General features: G+C 35.7%; 1 protein-coding gene across 2 annotated transcripts in view; it reads left to right on the top strand.

Annotated features, from left to right (window-relative positions):
- Nucleotides 1–21,618, top strand: part of ssp3 (SCAPER domain-containing protein short spindle 3) — a 460,137-nt gene that overhangs the window by 8,987 nt on the left and 429,532 nt on the right. The window contains exon 2 of one of the 2 annotated variants that reach the window (XM_090403385.1): nt 20,471–20,550. The exons of the other annotated variant lie outside the window; for it this stretch is intronic. Within the exon in view, the coding sequence (XP_090259511.1) occupies nt 20,530–20,550 (21 nt within the window). The 5' untranslated portion in view covers nt 20,471–20,529. The remainder of the gene's footprint in view (nt 1–20,470; nt 20,551–21,618) is intronic. 2 annotated transcript variants of the gene reach the window in all.

Below are 21,618 nucleotides of genomic sequence, written 5' to 3'. Positions count from 1 at the left end.
ATGTGAAGTTCCACAACTGCATCAACATTTCACAGAGAATAGAGTAATCCGTTTGCTCTTTTTCTATGAAATGGCCACCACGTTTGCCGACCTTACCCTCTCTGAGTTTTGGCTTTGGGCTTACCTAAAAAGTATGGGGCATATCAGGGCAAAGTTCTTCAGCTGGCAGATTTGAAAGACAGAATTGTCCATCATGTTTAAAAACCTTTCAGCAGATCAGTTGCATTCCACTGCAGACATTGCTATATGGCAGTATCAGCTATTAGTGCTGCACAAAAGTCAGCACATTGACCGTCACCTCCACTGATCATGCAGATCTTTTTGACATCTTGTAGCATGTCAGTTGTGTGCGATTTTTGTGTCACATTATCTTATGAAATGAGCAAAATAAACATCATCAAATAACTCCATTTGTCATTGGCTCTGAATCATTTCATAATCACATACCATCCATCTGGTTCACTTTAATGTAATTTTTTCACAGTGCTATATTTCCCTTGTTGGTAATTTTTAACTTTTTTTTATTTTTTTTATTTTCCAAATCTCTTCTCATGATCTGGTTAAGGTACCCACGAGTTTGATGGTATTTTATTCTACTGGTTCTTTCTCTACAGATTGCTCTGAATAGGGGTACTTTAATTTGAAACACCCTGTACTTCAATGTTTATATATAGAGATTTCACAAAATTTCTCATCAAACCCAGTTTAATGTCGACTACTAGCAAGAAAACTTTTTTTCAAATCTACTACTATGACTCAATTAAACATTTTATATTTCCTTTATATTATGGAATATAAAATTATTCCTAGCAGGGCATTCTTTATTAACATTAATATAGTTTTCTGGTGAACGACAGATAAAAAATTTTTTAATGTGAATTCCCTCTATGAAATGTAAATATACCTTATTATAGTAGAGCGGGTGGAATAATAGTTTTTGGTAACTCATCTTTAGACACGAAACATGAATTCATGGTAGACATCTCCTAATGGAACCTTTCACAGCATTTATCTTTGGATGTATGTGCAGGTATAAAAGGATAAAGGAAATTGGATAAAGGGAATGGCTATACAATGATACTATTGGATTTTGCAAAGGCATTTGACATGATACCACATGGAACTCTGTTATTCATACTACAAAATGGGGATGGATATGAAACTGGTGATATGGATAAATGGGTGCTCAATGATAGATACTAAAAAGTGGTATATGGAGGAGCAGAATCCAGGAGAAGGCAGGTGACTAGTAGTATTCTGGCAGGACTCTCTGCTTGAACCACTGCTGTTATTTGTACATAAATGATATATAAAATAATTTGACGGGAGATATTCGCTTGTTTACTGATGATGCAAAGTTGTAGGGTAATAGCTAATCAGGGTGATGATTAAAAAAGCTTGCAGGATGATTAAAATAGCCTGGCAGTATGGGCAAAACAGTGAGTCAGTTTATTTAGAGAAGTGTAAAGTTATGCATTTTGGGATACAAAGATTACAAGCTGTGAGAACTGTACTCCAGGAAATTGAAGCCATGGATTTGGGGATAGTGGTAGATAGAGAACTGAAGTTTAGAGAGCATATTGCTAAAGTAGCCAGAGTAGCTCACAGGATTACTTGGTTATTGAAGAATACTAACAAGCAGAGATAAGAGCGTTATTATTCTTCTTTATTCATACATATTTATGAATTTAGGGACACAAAACACACGTGTTAAAATTATTATTTTACTTATTAATGAGGTTGGGTGTAGTGGTAGAGACAGAGAGTTGTACAATAGGTGTCCTCCCGCGATGAGTCTTCAGACTCCTTGGAGGTGTCACGAATAATAATAATAATAAAATAACAATTGACGTTTCGACCCCTGTATTGAGGTTACATGCGTATATGAAAACAAGCTACACGCTCAACAAAGGTAAATTGAATCTATGCTGTTAATTGATCTTTTATTTAGTCTGACCTCTAGTGGTAAAAAAAACAACAACAATAAACCCTGCTAAAGTCCTCTCTTACTAAGATTTTCTTCTGGACTGAGTGGTAATTCGGGCTGTCGATTTCTTCAACAATTGGACGTAGTGGTGGTGTGTTTGTTTTGTGTATTTTTGGCAAGCCGTAAATTCTGGGCGTGCGGGCATAATGAGATATTAGTTTTTTGGTGGTTTCTTCTGGCCATGTGTTAATGGATTTAATTAATTCAGTTGTTTTCTTTTTGATGCATTTCATGGGGTTGTAGTTTACCATTTGGTAGGTGTTGTGATCTGATACCAAATGGCTCATTTTTTCTATGTAGGTTGTCCGATCTAAAACAACAGTATCTTTCTCTTTATATGCTTTTGTGATTATAATGTCCTTGTTATTTTTTAGGGATTTGATGGCCAGTTTTTCCGTTTTGTTTAGGTCGCTGCTTAGTTTTTTATTTGAGTTTAGTATGCAAGATGTTTCCATACATATTTTATCAGCTAGATTGGCGGGGAGGGATCTTAGACCTAAAAGATCTTAGTCCGATCTAAAACAACAGTATCTTTCTCTTTATATGCTTTTGTGATTATAATGTCCTTGTTATTTTTTAGGGATTTGATGGCCAGTTTTTCCGTTTTGTTTAGGTCGCTGCTTAGTTTTTTATTTGAGTTTAGTATGCAAGATGTTTCCATACATATTTTATCAGCTAGATTGGCGGGGAGGGATCTTAGACCTCTATCGATATGATAAATGATATCCAATTTGTTTACTGACCTCGGCACAATGGCATAGTTTAGGCCTTTTTCCAGCAGCAAGAGCATGTAGCTTGTTTTCATATACACATGTATTTTTCTGATGATGACCTCAATACAGTCGATTGTTATTTTATTAATAATAAGTAAAATAATCATTTCAACATGTGTGTTTTGTGTCCCTAAATTCGTAAATATGAATGCTGATCACCGTGTATCCTTAAAAGAAAGATTCCTTTTTATAAATCCTTGATACAATCACATCTGGATTACTGTGCTCAGATCTAGTCACCTGAGTTTCTTGAGGATGATGAATTGGTGGAGAGGATCCAGAGACTAGTGACCTGGATGATGAAGTCTGTGGAATGCTCCCTATGATGTTAGATTGAGGGTTTGTGGATTGCAAAAGTTGGTTGATTGGCAAAAAAAGAAAGGTGGGAGGGGGTATGATAGAGACATTTAAGTTTCTTAACAGCTTTTATGTATTTGATGTATGGAAAATGTTTCAGCACTTGTCATCCCTGGAATTTGGGTAAGAGTGCGTTAGCAAGAGTGTGAGGACTAGATTTTTTGCTTGGAGAGTGGTGAATGAATGGAATGGGTTCCTGAGCCAGTTGTGAGTGCTTTTTGTGTGTTAGTGGTTTCAAGGAGAGGTAATAATAATAATATAGTTAATTTGCTACTACCGTATTTGATGAGTTCAGCTATTATTCTGTCACTACCTGGTGCTTTGTTGTCTTTGAGTTGCCTATACTGCTTCTATTTTGATGTGAAGGTTTAAATATTTCTGAGACAAGTATGGTGAGTTTTCTGTTCAAGTCTCAGCAGGTTCATCACAGTTTAGGAGTCTATTAATAGTACTATCTTCACTTGTTTGATATTTCATCTCTAGTAGCTAGCATTTGTCCATTACTATTGTTGATTATTGTTGTTTGCATGTGTAGACCTTTTTTTTTTTGGTTTCTAATTTCATAGAAACACTTTCTTTTCTGTTGTCTCATTATTTATTATTATTTTCCTGGCCTCCATTAAGTCATAAGACTGATGTTGGAAGGTTGGCACCAAGCCTATCACTTCTGAAACTCATCCATTGTGTGTACTTTTATTACCCTTTCATGCAATTCATTCCATTCTCCTCCACTTTCCATGCAAAAACATTACTTACTGTCTTACTCACTACATCCTTTTTGCAACTTCCAGGGATGGTCCCTTGTCTTTGTTCCTTCCCTCATTCTACCATATGAAAAATCTCCCCAGGATTTAATCAATGATCTTTAAACAGATTAAATGTCTCAATCATATACCCTGTTCATCGTCTATCCACCAGGCTCTGAAGTTTACATGCCTTTAGTCTGCCATCATAACTAACATTATAACTCTTATCTATTTCTACAACATCTCCAAGGTTACTTAATCCCATTCAAATCCTAGTGACCAAATCTGAGCACAAAGATCCAGGTGTGGTCTTATCAAAGCTTTATACACTGATGGCTTTATGCCATCCTTTTATCATTTATGATAAATGTCTTCAATATCAGCAATTCTCTGAGTTGTTTTCACAACTCACAATTTCAGGGGATGACCTCTTGTTTTGATATACTACCACGTATGTCTTCTAAACTTTAAACATCTTATCTACAATCACCCCAAGGCTCCTTGCTTCCTGTACTTCTTCTAGTATAATAACTCCACCAAGTGAGTAGGTGAGTAGAAAGCATTCCATCTGTGGATCCCAAATTTTAAAACCTTGCATTCAGTTGCATTAAACTGATATCTCCATTCATTTGCCCACCTTTCTATCTTGTTCAAATTATTTTGAACAAGATAGAAAGGATGTAGTAAAAGGCAACTGCATTACTAAAACGAGAGCACCTCCTTCACCAATCCATGCTTGCCTGCATAAATAACATTGTCCTCATTTGCCCAATTCTCTATATGACTTAATACCAATTTCTCCAAAATGCTAACAACCACAGACGGTCATCCCTAGGAATTTTGTCGTCCTTTCCCCCTAAAAAAAAAAAAAACTCTTTAATGATGTCTTAAAAGCCATGATGTTAAGCTAAGCTTCAACATGTCTGATCATAAATTCTAAATAGTAGCATTAGCTAATGAAAATTCATAAGGCAATGAAAAATGATCATAGACTATATTTTTTCAGAAAGAGAGATACAATTAACCCTTTATTGGTGGAATTTTTTTCTGAAAATGTGTATCTGCATGGGTAATTAAAATCAAGCAAAGACTAGTATACTCATCAAATGCAGAGTAAATGCACCTGCTGTAAATTTTAATTAAATTATAACAAAGTGGAATTTAAAGTTAGTAATTTGAAAAATCAATAATTTTATTTCTCCAAAATTCATTAATATCACAAATATTATCAACACAACCTAAAAAATATTGTTTTTCAAAACCATGAAAAATCTACAAACATAGAAAAAAAGCATAGCAATTTGCAGCATGATTATAGTTTATAAAAAATTGGATTCGACTTGCTAAAAAACACTACAAATTAGGAATGCGTTGTGTGATCTATTTTAAAAGTTTTTCGTAGAGTTTTCATTCTTTTCTGAGGAAAATTAGGCACTATTTGCACAGTTTTCACAAGAAATTATTGAATTATGTGCAATGGTATTTTATTTGCTTCGCATACAACATTATTTTCAGAAAAAATGCGAAAAATCATTGATTATTAGATTCTTTTATGATAATAATAAGAGAAATATATTGTTTTGATTTTTGTCACAAAGGGTAATTTATTTTTTCATATGACGAGTATGCTTGTCGAACAGCATTCAAAGGTTGAAAGAAAGAAAGAAAGAAAGAAAGAAAGAAAATAATCTATTACTGTTTATCTATAATCTATTTAGCTTACATGTAAGTAATGCTCATAACGCCATGTAGAATGATGAACTGCTAAATCACAAACACGTAACTATGGTGAATATAATTTTTATATTTAGAACACGTGTCATGTCTTAACATAAGTTAATTTATATTTTCACTGTTAAAATGTAAACCTGCTATTTAAAACGAAACTTTTCTTGATTTCATATTCTCAAAATCACAAATAAGGCCAGTGTAGTCTAATTTCTGACCAATTTCATGTTCGATTGAAATTATGGCAAGACTTTGCAATCAAGTTTTGGCCATTGTAGAACGTAAATAAGTTTTAATAAGCTTTAGTTTTGAAAGACTATGCTTGCCTCTTGGGAAAAGACAGCGTCTGCATTTAAAGTACCATTGAAGATTACTTCAGGACCGGCTACATTCCCTGCGCTCACTCCAATGTAAAATGCAAAAAGACACAGTCATCACATCAATATTAACACTGCACTGCATACTGGTTGGATTCTTGCTTACAAATTAGAAACAACAAAAATCGCATATGGAAGACAGAATAACAACACCATTGTCACATTAAACAAAATTTCAAATTAATTCAATCATTCTTAAATATATAATCTAATCTTGTAATTCTATATTCAACAAGAATATGTTACTGTACTTTCATTAAGCAATTTTGACAAATATGCATGTATTTTAACCTCAGGTCAAGGTCAACTCACAGCCAACAATGGAATCAGAAATAAATGCAAGATAGAAAGTGTTCTGCTATTGTCACATTGTCTGATATTAACACTGAGAATGCAATATTAAACGCAACATAATACATTATTTTAAATGATGATGATTTTTAAAAAAATATACAGTACAATGAAGTTTTATTATGTAAAAATTTAACTAATGCCATCCTGAAGTCTGGTTTCAACAGAGAAGGAGTAAATCACTTTTTCATGGTTTATTTTTTATATAGTTTAGGCCAATTTTGCTGCCCCCAAAAACTTGCTGCCCCATGCAAATGTATGTGTTGCACCATTAGTAGAGCCGACCCTGACCACAGAAGAAATAAAAACTGCTTACAGTTCAATACGTATTCTGTCACCACCCCTATGCAATGGCACTATCTTATCCTCCTTCCACTCTCCAGGTACTTGCCTTGTAAGACCATGTAAATGGCAAGGTTAGTTTCATAGCATGTTCCTTTAAAGCATGTGGCAAAATTCCATCTAGTCCCCAGCTTTACTGGCGTCTAGGATACTTAGTATTTGGAATACATCCTCTTCATTCACTGCTAATATTTCACCCCTCCTTATCCCTCTAGTAATAAAACTTGTTTTACAAGGATTGATCCCTCTAAAAAAGTTATCATTAAATATCTCAACTGTTACCCAAGTTCTGCCTCCATCCAGTAGGGGTAATCTGTCCACAATCATTTTTCCTTCTACTGGCTACCGAGAAAATTCTGTAGAATTTTTCCTTGGTTTGCATCACTAGTCTTCTCTCATATTCTAATTTTTTGCTCCTTACAATGCTACTCATCTTCCTAGCCAGAGCCTTATATTCCTCATGCAACTGTTCACCTTTCTCTTCATATACTGTCCATAATTTCTTTTTCATATGTCATTCCTGTTTATTTTTTCTTGTCATCCATATGACTCCAGATCACTTTATCTTCTTTAGTAGAGGTGTATATATACAATCTGCCATTTTTTCTCCCATCAAATTCTTTCACCTTTTGTACTGCTTCAAGCTGATTTCTAAGTCTATGATATTTGCTTATAATTCCACCTAAATTTCTTCTGCCCTGATATGTCTGCATGCCTATTAAACCTCCAAGTCAAGATTACATGGTGACTCACTGACTGGGGACAGTTATGACATCTGTATCAGAGCTGATGCTATGACCAAATCCAAAATCTTGATCCTTGTGCTCCTTCCCCTATATGTTGTCTAAGACATTTGTCACTCAAGAAGTTCCAGGAATTCAGTTCCCTTAGCTATATGCTGCTTCCTCTGCCTAGTTTATCTTGCTATTGTTGAAGTCTTCCCATAATCATTATGCAGGGACTTCATCGTTGCTTTTCACATGCTAAACTAATTTGCCTGTATATTTCCTACTCATACTAATTTTTTGGTCTATAGCAACATTTCCACTAATTGTTTTATCCTATAAGCTTCTATTCAAAGCCAGTAATTTCTGCTCAGATTCTCAGTGCTGACACACAATTCATCTCCTATCATGAGTATCACTTCACCACTTTACCTTCCCTATCCTGCCAAAATATGCTATATCTTTTGATTTCTATCCCTGTCAGAACATTCTCCTTAGTTAAGCAAGTGTATGACACAACAATCTTAGGAGAGGCTGAGTCAGTCAATTCATCTGATCTCTGCCCACTTTGACCTGTTTGGCTTGGGAGGCTCAGCTGGTATCAATGCTGCTACTGGTATGGCACAAGTCCTTCCCCATTCCCTCTCCCATGCACAACAAGATAGAAACATCATTTGGGATGGTGGAAGAGATTAATAAATTAAATTTAAAAAATTAAGAGACAAACTTTTAACATTTCAATAAGAGACATTCTGTGTATCTTTCAATTTATACTCAGGCTCATTATTCAATCTAAAACTTGACAAGTCTGAATTCAAATATTTTATATGTTAATAATCACACACAAAAAAAAATTGAATTTCTTTGATTTTTCTACTTGTAAAAAATTCTTGTTTACCTTAACTGGCATGGTTGGCCAAGTGGTTAGTGTATCCGCTCTCCAGCCAAAAGGCTGTGGGTTCGTATCCCACCGTGGGCATGGATGTTTGTGAAAATACTAGTGGTGTGTGTACGTGTGTAGAGGCTTAAGTGCTGTGAGGACATCATGTTGGAGGCTTAATGGATTTTTTTACAACACTCAAAAAGAATTAAAATAGAATTTAATACTTCCTATATTTCGTCCTAGTCACTAGGACATCTACCGGGATTACAAAAACAATTAATGTAACATATGCACAAATAACAAACAATACTAAGCCCAACCACGTGGGTGACACTAAAGTCCTATCTAGGTAGAGCGCCCTCTAAGGGCAGTAGTAGGTGGCCTGGAATGTAAGGTGGGAACTCTGGTGATGAGTGTTTCCCAAATCTTAGGAAGCTTAATGCAACCATATTTATTGAGATTTGGTTGGTTTTTGAGAGCTGCTACTGCTTCTAAGAAAAGTCTCTCTTTCTTGAATTTGCTGTGGTGGAGCATGGTGGTTTTCTTCCATGATACTCTATGGGTGGTGTCCAAAACATGGTCAGCCAAGCCTGAATGGCCATAGTTGTGTTTGAAGATGTTAAGACTTGTGTTCCTCTAGACGGATGGATGCTGATCTGCTTGTCTGTCCAAAGTACGCCAGCTTACAGGAACAGGGTACTTTGTAAACTCCAGGAAGAGGGAGAGGATCTTTCGTAGAACGGATAAGGGTAGCCAGTTTGCGGTGGGGCTTATATGCTGTGTGTAGATTGTACTGTTTTAGTATCTTGGCTATTTTTTCAGATGTGCCACGGATGTAGGGTATGGTGATGGCATTTTTAAAATCTTGTTGATGAGAAGGAAGGGGAATGGGGGAGGAGTTGATTATTTTTTTGATACTGTGATCGCTGTAGCCATTGGAGAGGAAAGTGCTGTGTATGTGGTTAAGCTCATTAGTGAGGGCGGTTCCACTGGAACAAAGATTGTGGGCGCTCTTGGTAAGAGTTTTAATAATGCCATATTGTTGAGAGGGGTGGTGGTGGGAGAGTTTGTGAATGTATCTGCCTGTGTGTGTGGGTTTTCTGTATAAGGTGAAGGTAAGTGTATCGTTAGGCAGGCGTGTGACTAAGGTGTCTAGGAAGGGTAAACAATTGTTCTTTTCCTTTTCCATAGTGAACTGGATTCTTGGATGTAGACTATTGAGATGACTAAGGAAGGAGTCTAAAGTGTCTGGGCCATGAGGCCAAATAGAGAACACATCATCTACATATCTTAGCCAGATAGAAGGTTTGAGTGGGGCTGAGTCTATGGCTCGTTTTTCGAAATCTTCCATATAGAAATTGGCAAGGGGGGGGGGTGAGAGGGGGGGAACCCATGGCAGTTCCCTCTATCTTCTTGTAGATTTTGTTGTTCCAAGAGAAATACCCAGAGTTAATGGCAAAGGAAAAGAGATCTAAGATGTCAGAGGGAAAAACGTTTTCTAAGAGAGATAAGGTGTCAATTAAGGGAATATTGGTAAACAAAAAGGAGATATCAAAGCTTACCAATATGTCTGTCTTCTTCAAGGTTAAATTTTCTGTGAGGGCTTTAAAGTGGGTCGAGTTTTTTATGTAGGAAGGGGACCTTCCGGTGAGGGGGATCAGAGAGTTGGCCAGCTGTTTAGCCAGTCTGTAACAAGGTGCATTGGTAGCATCTACTATAGGCCTGAGTGGGGAATTGGGTTTGTGGATTTTTGGTAAACCGTATATTCGGGGGGAGACGGGAGCGGAAAGGTTTAAGTTTTTTCGTGACATCAGGGGGCTAGGAAGATACTTTTTTGAGTAAAATTTTAAGTTTCTTAACTTGTGTTTTTGTGGGATCGTGTTCTAGCGGGATGTAGGTAGCTAGACTTTAGTGTCACCCACGTGGTTGGGCTTAGTATTGTTTGTTATTTGTGCATATGTTATATTAATTGTTTTTGTAATCCCCGTAGATGTCCTAGTGACTAGGACGAAATATAGGAAGTATTAAATTCTATTTTAATTCTTTTTGAGTGTTGTAAAAAAATCCATTAAGTCTCCAACATGATGAACTAGTGGTGTGGTCAGTGGTAGATGGCGTTAGCGTAAATTATGAAGGTAGTTGTGGCTGGTGGAGTGGTGGAGACGGAGAGTTGTAGAGCAGGCACCCTTCCTCGATGAGTCTTTGGACTCCCTGGAGGTGTTATGTAATAAATAAATAAATAATAAATTAACTAATGATGCTTTATTTATTGTCCTATCTTCTCTAGCATTGTACATAATATGAATTTGGATTTAGAAAATATCTAACCTTATTTTTCTTTTTTTATATTTGATTCACTATGCATGATTTAAAAAAAAATTCATTGCCTAGGACTAACACTCATTTAATAAGAATTATTTATTTTCTTGATATTCATTCATCATAATCCTTATCAAATTCCTGATGTGTACAGGATATTATGGTAGTGCTACATAAAAAAGTTACATCATTACCAACTTCCTATCAACAATTTTCCTCCAAATTAATCTGTTATCAGGTACTCAAATATTATTATTACAAGAGACCTCTAACTAGTCAGGGACTCATTGAGGGAGGCCACATATGCTTGACTTACACCACCTATCATATCTTCTCTTGAATTCACTCACCCTATTTGCACTCACCACCTCCGAAAGCAAACCCAATCATGCACTGCTCTATGAGAGAAAAATCTAGCTGCCACTCCTTCCTTCCTTCCTTCCTTCTTATTATTAGACACCTCCAGGGAGTCCAAAGACTCATCGAAGGAGAGTGTGCCAACAGCATTGAACGATTGGACCCTTCCAACTACCAACTGCGCTCAAACTTACTTAACCGAGCCATTAGTAGCAGAGGTTCTTGACTGCATTCATTCTCAACTTCTATGAATGCTTTCTCATTCTCTTCCCAATTTCAATACAATGAAAATTTTCATCTACTAGTATTCTGTATGATCCTTTCAGAAGTTTTACAGTTAAATACTCTAGCTGTGCCTTTCTTACTTATTTATCCTCTTCATGCCTCATGACATAAGGTCGAGATCTCTTTCTTCCAGATACCTCTGTCCTGAGCCACCAGTTCAACTTCTCTCCAGCTTTCCTTTTTCTTTTTTTTTCTTCTTTCCTTTTTTTTTTTTTTCCTGCCAAGTTAACTTAAGCTTTTCCATTTTCCTTCTGGGATCCATGTGAAAGCAACTTTAGGAATATCTCTACTGTCCATTCTCAATATCTGTCTGATCCATTTCCATCTCCATTTTTTTATTTCATCTGTTCCATACTTTGTTATTATTATTATTATGGATGTCTCCATGGAGTGGGAAAACTTATTGCAAGAGGCCCACACCAAACATTATTCGCACAATACCTATCATCATGCCTCTACTTTAACTCATTCACTGTAAGAGCACTCACTTCTGGCAACCTGTTCTGGTCATTTGCCGCTCTCTTCAGGTAAAAAAATCTATTTTTTGCAGTGACCAATCGACCAATCTTGCCAGCAAAGATTGGTCGATTGGTAGAGCCTCTGCTATTAATGGCTCATGCAAAAAGTTTTCTCTTTTCCTCCTTTTGTCTAAACTATGTACAGCCCACATACTTTCAATATGTTCTCATAGGGTATTCCACCAACCTATCACCATCTTGGCCACTTGTATAGGTATCTTCTCCACCACCACCTCACACAAGAAACCAAGATGTTGAGATCTCTGCACAAATGTCAAGAATACAGCCATATCATAGCATTATAAAGTGGGGGGTAGTAATTTCCCTATCTCTACTTGTCAGTGTGTTTTTCAACATCCAAGTAATCCTTTGAATTATTTTGCCATCTCTTCCAATATGCCCTCTGAATTTCAATTCTCCATCCACCATACTCCCAGATCCCTAGTCTCACCAATTTCTAGCAGTCCTATACCATCAATGTAATACACAATATGCAGTCTTTTTATCTCAAAGTGCAAAACCTTACACCTTACTTTTAGGTGAGAGATGCATGTCATTCATGTGGTGTGTTGTGAGACCACTTCCCTGCTTATTGAAGGCCTGAAGTGGCATGAAAAAGTTCCATGTTTGGTCTCTAGATCAGGGTTTCCAGTCTATGTAAAAATTTTAAAAAAATTGCAAAAAATATATAAAATTTATTAAAAAAAAGAAAAAAAAACCCTAGCTTGTCCACCTTACAAAAAATGTATTATAGGTTTTCAGATAACCTTTTATGGGTGGGAGCAACATAAAAAAAAAAACTTAGCTGCATTAAACTCATAACCGTTATTCTTTGCCCACACTGCCAGTTTATTTGAATCATCTTGCAAGATTTTTACATCACCTTTGTTAACTATTATCTTCCACAGTTTTGCATTATCAGCAAACAACTGAATACCCCCTCCCCTCAAATCATTCCCTGTATTATTAATATACAGTTTGTACATTAAGGTTTAATTTGGTTGGAGGAAGTGCCAACCAGACCTCTAGGCAGCAGATGTCTTTCATTGCCTGGTGAAGTGCCCTGCTTATTGGAGGTATAAAGTTGCTACTGCTTTGTTTTATGTCCAGAGTAGATCTGTGGTTTTTGATCTCCCTTCTGCTGCGACTTTTCTTATAATATTTATCTCTCTACTTATTTGTTATAATACGTTTGTACTCTAATCGTTTAGATTAACTTCTATTGTTTTATATCTTTCCTTTATCCTACCAACTACACCATTTATGTTGAGACCTTTTCTTATCTTGTGTGCCTTTTCTTTACTTAATTAGTTATTTACCCTTTCTTAACTAATCCAACATCCTATCTTTCTTAAATTTAAAACTCGTCTAACACTGTACCTTACTTATACACATCTATCCCTTATAATTTAAACTCTACAATCAAATATTTTCTTCTTCAGTGCTTTGCAGTCCTATTGGTCTCTCTATGTCCTAAACAAACAATCTGAAGAAGTTCACCCTATAAGTATTAACATATTTATATTTATGCTGCACCAGCTAATACATAGGTAGAAAGGATTCTTGTTCAGGGTGACTCCTTTAGAGAGTTAATGATTATTTGATCAAGCATAAATTTATCTCCCCGTTGCTTGTCCTTTTCTTTCTTACAGTCGCGGCTTACTTATTGCATTAGTATTCATGGGTTTATCCTGCTTGGTTCGTTGTTATTTTTATGAGCAGTAGTTTTGAATTCATATAATATAGGCAGATCAGGCAAGTACATAAATGAAACAATTTAATTAGCTTTAAGGTGATACGCTATAATACATATCAAAACAGGATAATATGGTTGCACTCAACTGAGATCAAAAGCGCTCACACATACTAAATCTTAATAACCTTAAATACAATCATAAAATACAATTCATAGATTATCATTAAGCCATTCGGATACACGTGGCCATCAGTGAACACATCAGCACAATTACACTTTTAGTTTAACATGATCTTGTATCTATTCGGCCTCTTGGGAAAACAATTCTTAACACTGTCTCAGACACGTAGTTGTAGGCTACTCTTACAGTTCTTTAAGTTCAGTCCAATTTAAACGTTCACACAGGAAATTCACTCTCTTCTTACAACTGGAATTAGTATTTCCAAAATCTACATTACCATTTCTGTCCTTGAATTCTTAAAACTTGTTGCTGCCTTGTCTAATCATCAAGGCCTTCAAATGTAATCACTTTGGAGGATATCTTCCGTAGATCTGTGCGAGTAGAATCTCTGAGGAAAACATGGGACGTGGCACGGTAACGTCGCCTTGAATGGACGGCTCAATTTAGTCCCTTCGTCGTATGACAACATCACAGCTATCCTAGAACATGGACATAGCTTGGCCCAATATGAACGGTATGACAGACGAACTAAGTGCCTTCCGTGACTGGCCAGGGACTTCCCTCCTACAACGAGCAGGACCACTCCGAGAGATCAGGAATCCAGGAAAAAAATTATCCCGAATCTTCATGCAAGGCCTTTTTGTTTCATTTTTCACTCTCGTTAAATCTCGATATTTGCGACACGCGCCAACTCGGTCACGTGTGTCCACGTCAATCTCATTAGCTCCCTCTATTAATTTTTCGCACGTGTGTCTGCCTCCTATTCCTGGAAGATGCTTAGGTTTCCCTTTCTAATACTTTCATAATGCAGGATGGTAAAAGTGACCTTTGAACCCTGGCTCACAGGCTTTACTATTTCAGTGCAAGAGGCTGGTTTTCCAAACGGATTTTGCCAGCTTACATGGATTTCTATTATCAGGCCCACACTTAATACAGATTATATTTAACACTTTATACAATTCCTTAAACTTTATCTTAATCTGTGTTCACAAACAATTTATTTTTTCTATTGCCAACATTCCATGTTCTCTGCCTGAGCAGAATTAATGTTGTGACCTGAATATTTTAATATAAACCTTTTTAATGCTTATTCAGGACACAACACTTCCCCTTTTCCTGTCTCCTGCAGTTCAGGTGGTAGCCTAATTGGGTATGCTCAACACACTGTTATTACAGAACTGCAGAGCCAGTATCACTTCCTTTTGAGTGTACAGCAGTAAAGCAGTTTTCTGCAGGCTGGCAGCCAGTTAATAAATGGGACCGAATCCTATGGTAATGTATCTGTTGGAGGCTTCTAAATCTGCTGGCAAATAATCCTGCTGCTTACTCTGCCAGGTCATAGCAGGAAGGAGTCCGAGTATAGCAGTTTGCAAGGACACTTTCTGAGGCGACACTTGGACTGAAGTCTGGGCTCTCCCTGTGTGAGCTGCATGCCTGCTCTTTAAGTTTCCTCCATCAACTTTTCCATGAAAGTTAGTCATACAAATCTTAGTATCAGTTAAGGGGATGCCAAGAAATTATATTATTGGTTAATCCTTTATCCAAGTGTAAGCAAATGAAGTTTACACATGAAGTATCTTTATGACTGACTGGGCTACTTGTATATAGATCCTAATGATTTCAAATCAATTACCTTAGTATCACATAATGTAAAGCACACCTCCTTTCAGATGTGTATAATGCAGTGCATTATGAGGAGGACCATTACCCGGACTATTTTCAACCTTTATTGAGTCCCATCAGTAGAAGCCAGATCGAAGAGATACCTGGGTTGAAATAATGCAGAAGTCATATCACCTTTTCACTACTTGTATGTGGGAAACATATGACTCTGCATTATTTCAACCTTGGTATCTCTTCAGGGTCTGGCTCCCACTGATGAGAACTCAATAAAGGTTGAAAATAGTGTAAGTAGTGTCCCTTCTCATAATACATTGCATTAAACACATCTGAAAGGAGGTGTGCTTTCCATTATGGGATACTAAGGCAATTAATGTGATGTCATTAGCATCTATATACAAGTCGCCCAGTCATGAAGATACTCCACATACAAACTTTGTTTGCTTACACTTGGATAAAGGATTAAACCAATGATATAATTTCTTGGCATCTTTAATTTATGGTATGACCAAGTCAAAAAATTTTCAACTTCAAAATCTTTGTATCACTGGGGATATAAAAAAATCTCCCATAAAAAATAACAATCTTTTAAATATGAAAAATATAACAAAAATTAGAGAAAGTAATAAAATCATACCAGAAAATCCCCAAAATAGCACCAAATCTTTTTCAGTAAAAACACTTCCACATGAATTTCACCATCATCCAAAGCATCAGTACAAATACCAGTGATATACATCACCACTTAGAGAAGTAAAAACCTGATCTGCTGTTCCTGTGACAACTCTAATTGGTATCCTCCCTGACTACAGCCCATTTCAACTTTTCCAACTACATTTTGCACGGTGCATTCTGCAAAAAAAAAAAAAGGGGGGGGGAAGGAATGTTTTATCAAATCAGATATCCTTTTCTAAAGGCTATTCAAGCTGGAATCCCCCTTTTTTTTTATCTGCTCTGGCACAAAATTTTCTTATCTCACTTTATAACTTTCATTCACTGACTTTACCATTCTCCTAAGTTTGACAGCCATGCTGCCCTTTTTGGCTACTAATTGCTAAAAGTTTATTTCATATAATCTAATTGTCCAAATTGTGAAATTGTCTTCCTTGGAGGCTTTAACATCCATAACACAAATTATCTCCCCTTCTCTAATTTCATAGATCAAGTTGGAAGGGAAGCCAAATCATTTGCCATCAGTCATGATCTGTGACAAATAGTTAATCTACTAACAAGAATATAAGACAATCCTCATCATTCTTCCACCACTCTGGACCTTTTCTTAACCAGCTCTCCTTTCCAATACAACTCTGACTATAATCTTATCCAAGTCTCCTTTTTCACAGAATATTCTCCTCTAAGTCCGTCTCAGCCTTGTACCGTGTGGTAGTTTATTGGTGTCATCTGGGATGGCTTCCAAAATTTCTATGCCTCTTCTCATGGTAAGTCTACTGTTTTTTCTCCCCTGTTCCAAACATCTTCACTGAAGTAATAACCAATGTATTTGTCACTGGAATGAGAGCCTTCATTCACCACTCTACCTGCAAACCCCCCAACTCTTATTGAAGCTCTGTCTCTCTAAAAATGCAGCATATGTTTAGCAGCTTAAACTAAAAATCCAGCTTCTCATTCAGCTTATACTGCAGCCTAAAACAGGTGTAAAAAAATTAAAAAGTAGACGTCATAATAATAAAATGCAATAAGCTTGCATTGTGCTCAATTGGCAATTGAGCCGTCTCACCCAAGGATAATTCAGACCTGTTGCCATCGGTCTCTCCTCCATCTCTTGCTTAGACAACCAAGACATATCTCTTGCACTACCATGAGATTGAAGCTTCATCTGATCTTTTGCCAGAAGAACTTCAGAAAAATCCTGATTAATCTTGATACTAACAAGTCTCCTGGTCCAGATGGTATTCCTCCAGTTGTGCTCACAGCTTGTGCTCCAGAATTAACACCCCTCCTGTTTCCAATTATATGTACTGTCATATTCATCTGGCATCTGCCTAACAGCACGGAAGCAAGCCTTTATCCAGCCAACATAAAAAAAAAAGGAGATAAAAACTTTTTGCCCTCATCAATACTTCCTGAAAGTAATGGAGTCTTCAACACCCAGATATTTCGCTACCTGGATACCCATCAATTCATTAGCAACTGCCAATGAGAATGGATTCCTCCATTCTTGTTTTACAGCAGACCTTTTTACTAATGTTACCCACCTTTGGACACAGGCCATGGAAACATTTGGAGAAACTCATGTGGTTTGCTCTTGATATTTCTTGATTGTTATCATTAGGGCCTTTTGAACAAGTTGCCAGCTTTCTGTCTGGTTGTTTGTTTCTGTCAAGATAGATGGTTTTCTCTCATCAGATTTCTTTATCATTACCTGAGTACCTCAGGGTTACATCAATGACTTTTTTTTCTCTTTCTGATTTCAAATTCTATTTTTAGTTATGTTATTCTGATGACAGTACTCTCTGCTCCTCTTCATTGCTGAAACCCTGTAGTAATATGCAAATAATTTAAACCTCAAGATCTTCCATAACCAATGACTTAAATACTAATTCTCCATTCTCAAGTGATGCAAAGACAACTTGGTGTGTATTTTTCAAACTGTTTGGACTGTGACCCATTACACACACATACTAAACTGAAACAAAACTTTCACTGAACTTTTCATTATGCTTTTTCTAATCAAACTTCTAATAATAAAATTATCTATTTTGATACCAGTTTCACAACCAACGTTCATGTTATAGCTAAATGGAACCCCCCCCCCCCCAAACTTATGAAGTTTGATGCCATGAGAAGTCTCTTGTGAAGGCAAATATCCCCCCCCCCCAACACGCCCACCTATTTTGGCACCTTGGCAACATTTAATGCATAAACAACATCTGTATTAACATTTATATCAGTTATTTATTTGAACTATTACATATATCAAGACATTCACAGTATGACTGCTGTAAATAAGGCAAGCATTGCCATCAAAGCACTTTGACTAGTCAGATATGAATTAAGATTAGTGTGATGATGGATCCTGCAACGAAGCATCTGTATACATTTTTAATGACTGAAGGTGAGCAGCAACTAAGAGGCACACTTGCTGGCACCTTCCGAATGGCTGAAATCTGTGCAGGAATTAAGGGTGTGTCTCAGGTAGCTTAGTTCTATTCATTAGATTATCTGTAGCTGAGAAGGGAAGTTCTCTTATTTCTTGTGGTTTCCTGTTAGATAACTGTGTATTTTTTTTAAAACTGACATTTATTTGTTATCCTTCTCAACAACTTAAAACAGTGTTGAAGATATTTTGTGTATATCTTTTTTAAATGAGAATACAAGGTCAAGTTAAAAATTATTCAAGACAGTGAAAAAAGCATTTGCCTCTTCCAAATTTACATAAGATTTAAATCGTCTAGGAAATTCAACATAGCCTTAGAAAAAGTAATTTGTGACACGAAAAGTACTGTGTCACACTCTGCATCATTCCTGGGGGTATGCAGACGATATTGATATTATAGCAGAAAGTGCAGATGATATAACTGAAACTTTTATAAACCTTAAAACCTCTTCCGAAAAAATAGGTCTTAATATTAACCAAAATAAAACAGAATATTTAAAAGTATCTAGACATAATGATCTCAATAAGCCATCAACTATTCAATTTGCTGACATGATGTTAAAAAACTTGATACAATTTCAATATCTAGGCTCTATAATAACTAAAGATAATAAGATCCAAACAGAAATAAAGATGAAAATCCAAGCAGGTAATAAATCATATTTCTCACTTCAGCACCTCCTCTCATCTAAAAATCTGTCATATGAATCTAAAATAAATACCTACAGAATGCTAATTAGACCAGTTGTATTATATGGTGCAGGTGAAAGATCCTGTGACAGATGAATGGAGAAGGCGAACAAATAAAGAACTCTATGAACTTTATAAGAAGCCACTAATAATAAATGAAATCAGAGCTAGTCGCATGAGATGGTTAGGTCACCTGAACAGAATGGAGGATAACTGGCTAGTGAGGAGAACCTTTCTACATCACCTAAATGGAAGACCCCGCAGAAGATGGATGGATAACATTAAAATGGACATGAAAGAGCTGAAGCTGCAAAACTGGAAGGAGATGGCTAAAGATAGGAAAAATTGAGAAATGCGGTGCGTGCAGCTAAGAACCTTAAGGGGTTTGTGAAGCTCAAGAAGGAAATAAAGGATTAAAGTGATGTATAAATAGAACAGCTTCAATCTTTTTTTTTAATCATATGTATGCACATTTCAATTGATCCTAATAGCAATGGTTTTTTACCTGGCTGTCTCACGACTGCATTTAAGAAGAAATTCCATTCTCCATATACCTTCATTATTGTTTTATTTTTTTGATTTTCAACTGTTTCACACCGATAATGATCCACAATATGTGAATTGAAATATCTGTAATTAATCTATCTTAATTAAATATTTTTCAATTGTGTTTACGTATACAGAATGAATAACATGCAGTTATCTTTCAGTAAATGTATTTCTCAATATCAATGTTCATTATTGGTAGCATTTTCCATGTCTTGTGACTGAATATTTGTTTTGCAAGTTTTGTTATGCATATCTTATATATATATATAACAGTGTTTTATGTCACTGGTGTGAATAAGAACAATTATGGCCATGGAATTCTTATTGAAAGAATTTAACAGGAGGAATTTCATGTGATGTAGCATGTACTCATTACCAAGAGTAAATGGCTCATCTTCACTATGAAAGTAAGAGGAGGAGGGTGATGAGGAAATATTTCATGTGTGAGAGATTGGCCAAGTGGATAGCTTACCAATGTATAACTCGTGAATTCAAATCCCATCTTGGGCATGGTGTTTGCAAAGGTCTGCTCTTGACAAGCTTGTATAGCTCCTTGAGTTTGTAAGGCTTAACTTTATAGTAATAATAATAAAGCCTGCTCAAAAATTATTTTTTCATGAATTTTTCAAGTGTGCTGTTCACACCTGAAATATACGCCCTTGTGTATGTTGTAAGATCAACATGTCACGAAAGTGTTATTCTCGGTGTACTTCTATACCTTCTTAAGGATATGTTATCTTTTCTTTTTTTTTAATCTTTGACAATAATTGGATAAAAGAAAACTAATTGAATTATGAATGCAAATAATAAACCAATTTGTAATTTTTAAGGGTATTAATTACTAAATAACCTTTGTTTCCCTTTCCAGGAATGTTTTCTTCAGATTTTTATTTAAGAAAAATTTAATTGGAAGAAACTGGTAAAGAAATGTCATCTGACTTACTAGTAGTAAGTTTTTGTGATTTTTCACTTAATCATTTTTTATCAGAAAATATGTTCTTCACAAAATGCTTAAGAGAATTTTCAGAAAATTCTTTGAAAGACTTCTCAAGTTAGACTTCAGTATTTAAATTAGACTTTTTAAAATGTGTAATTATCTATTACACATTACTACATGTGCCTTTGTAATGCTGTTAATGGCAAATAGTATTACTATACTATTTAGCATTAATATTACTTCCAAGCATCCATGGAGTCCAAAAACTCATTGCAGGAGGTTGAACACTCACAGACCACAATACTATCATGCCTTACCTTGAATAGGAATATATGCACCTGAAGAAGGAAAAAAATCTGAAACAGAAGAATTCTATAAAAACTCCAAAACGTAATTCAGAACACAAATAAATAAGATTACTTAATCATTGTGGGTGATTTCAGCGCTAGAATTGGATCAAAATACATTTAAAGATTTAATAGGCAAGGAGAAAATGCCATAAATAACAATGGAAGAGAACTCAGGGAATTTGTGGCCTGTCAACAGCTTTTTTAAACATAAACATATACATAAATATACATGGGAAGCCAGAGGATATAAAAGTATCATTGACTATATATATATAATGGGTGAAAAACTAAAGAAGTTGGTAAGAAATTACAGAGTATGCAATATTGACTCAAACCATTATTTATTAATCAGTACTATTAAGATCCCAAACCAGAGAAACAGAAACAATACAACAAGAATACAACACAAAATAGGAGCAGTTTGAGATAGAACTGTTACAGCAAGATAATATCAGAGAACTATATCAAAGAAGACTTACAAATCATACAAAGAAAATCAATGAAGATACAGATATAGAAAATGAATGCCAAAACATTAAACATATTATAAAACAAGCAGCATATGAAGCCGTAGGAACAAAACTGTGAAGAAAAAGGAAAGGACTCAGAATCTGGAACCCAGAAATAGAATCTTTAATAAGAAAGAAAAAAGAATTGTACCTTAAATGGTTAAACAACAGAACCATAGGAAATGAAATTGAATATAAAAGAATCAGAGCAATAACAAGA

Source organism: Typopeltis vanoorti, chromosome 14 (genome assembly GCF_054136105.1).
Source record: "Typopeltis vanoorti isolate ZY-2024b chromosome 14, IOZ_Tvanoo_1.0, whole genome shotgun sequence".
Lineage (NCBI taxonomy): Eukaryota > Metazoa > Arthropoda > Arachnida > Uropygi > Thelyphonidae > Typopeltis > Typopeltis vanoorti.
The sequence above is the reverse complement of the archived record's forward strand: the minus strand, read 5'-3'. Positions and strand labels throughout refer to the sequence as shown.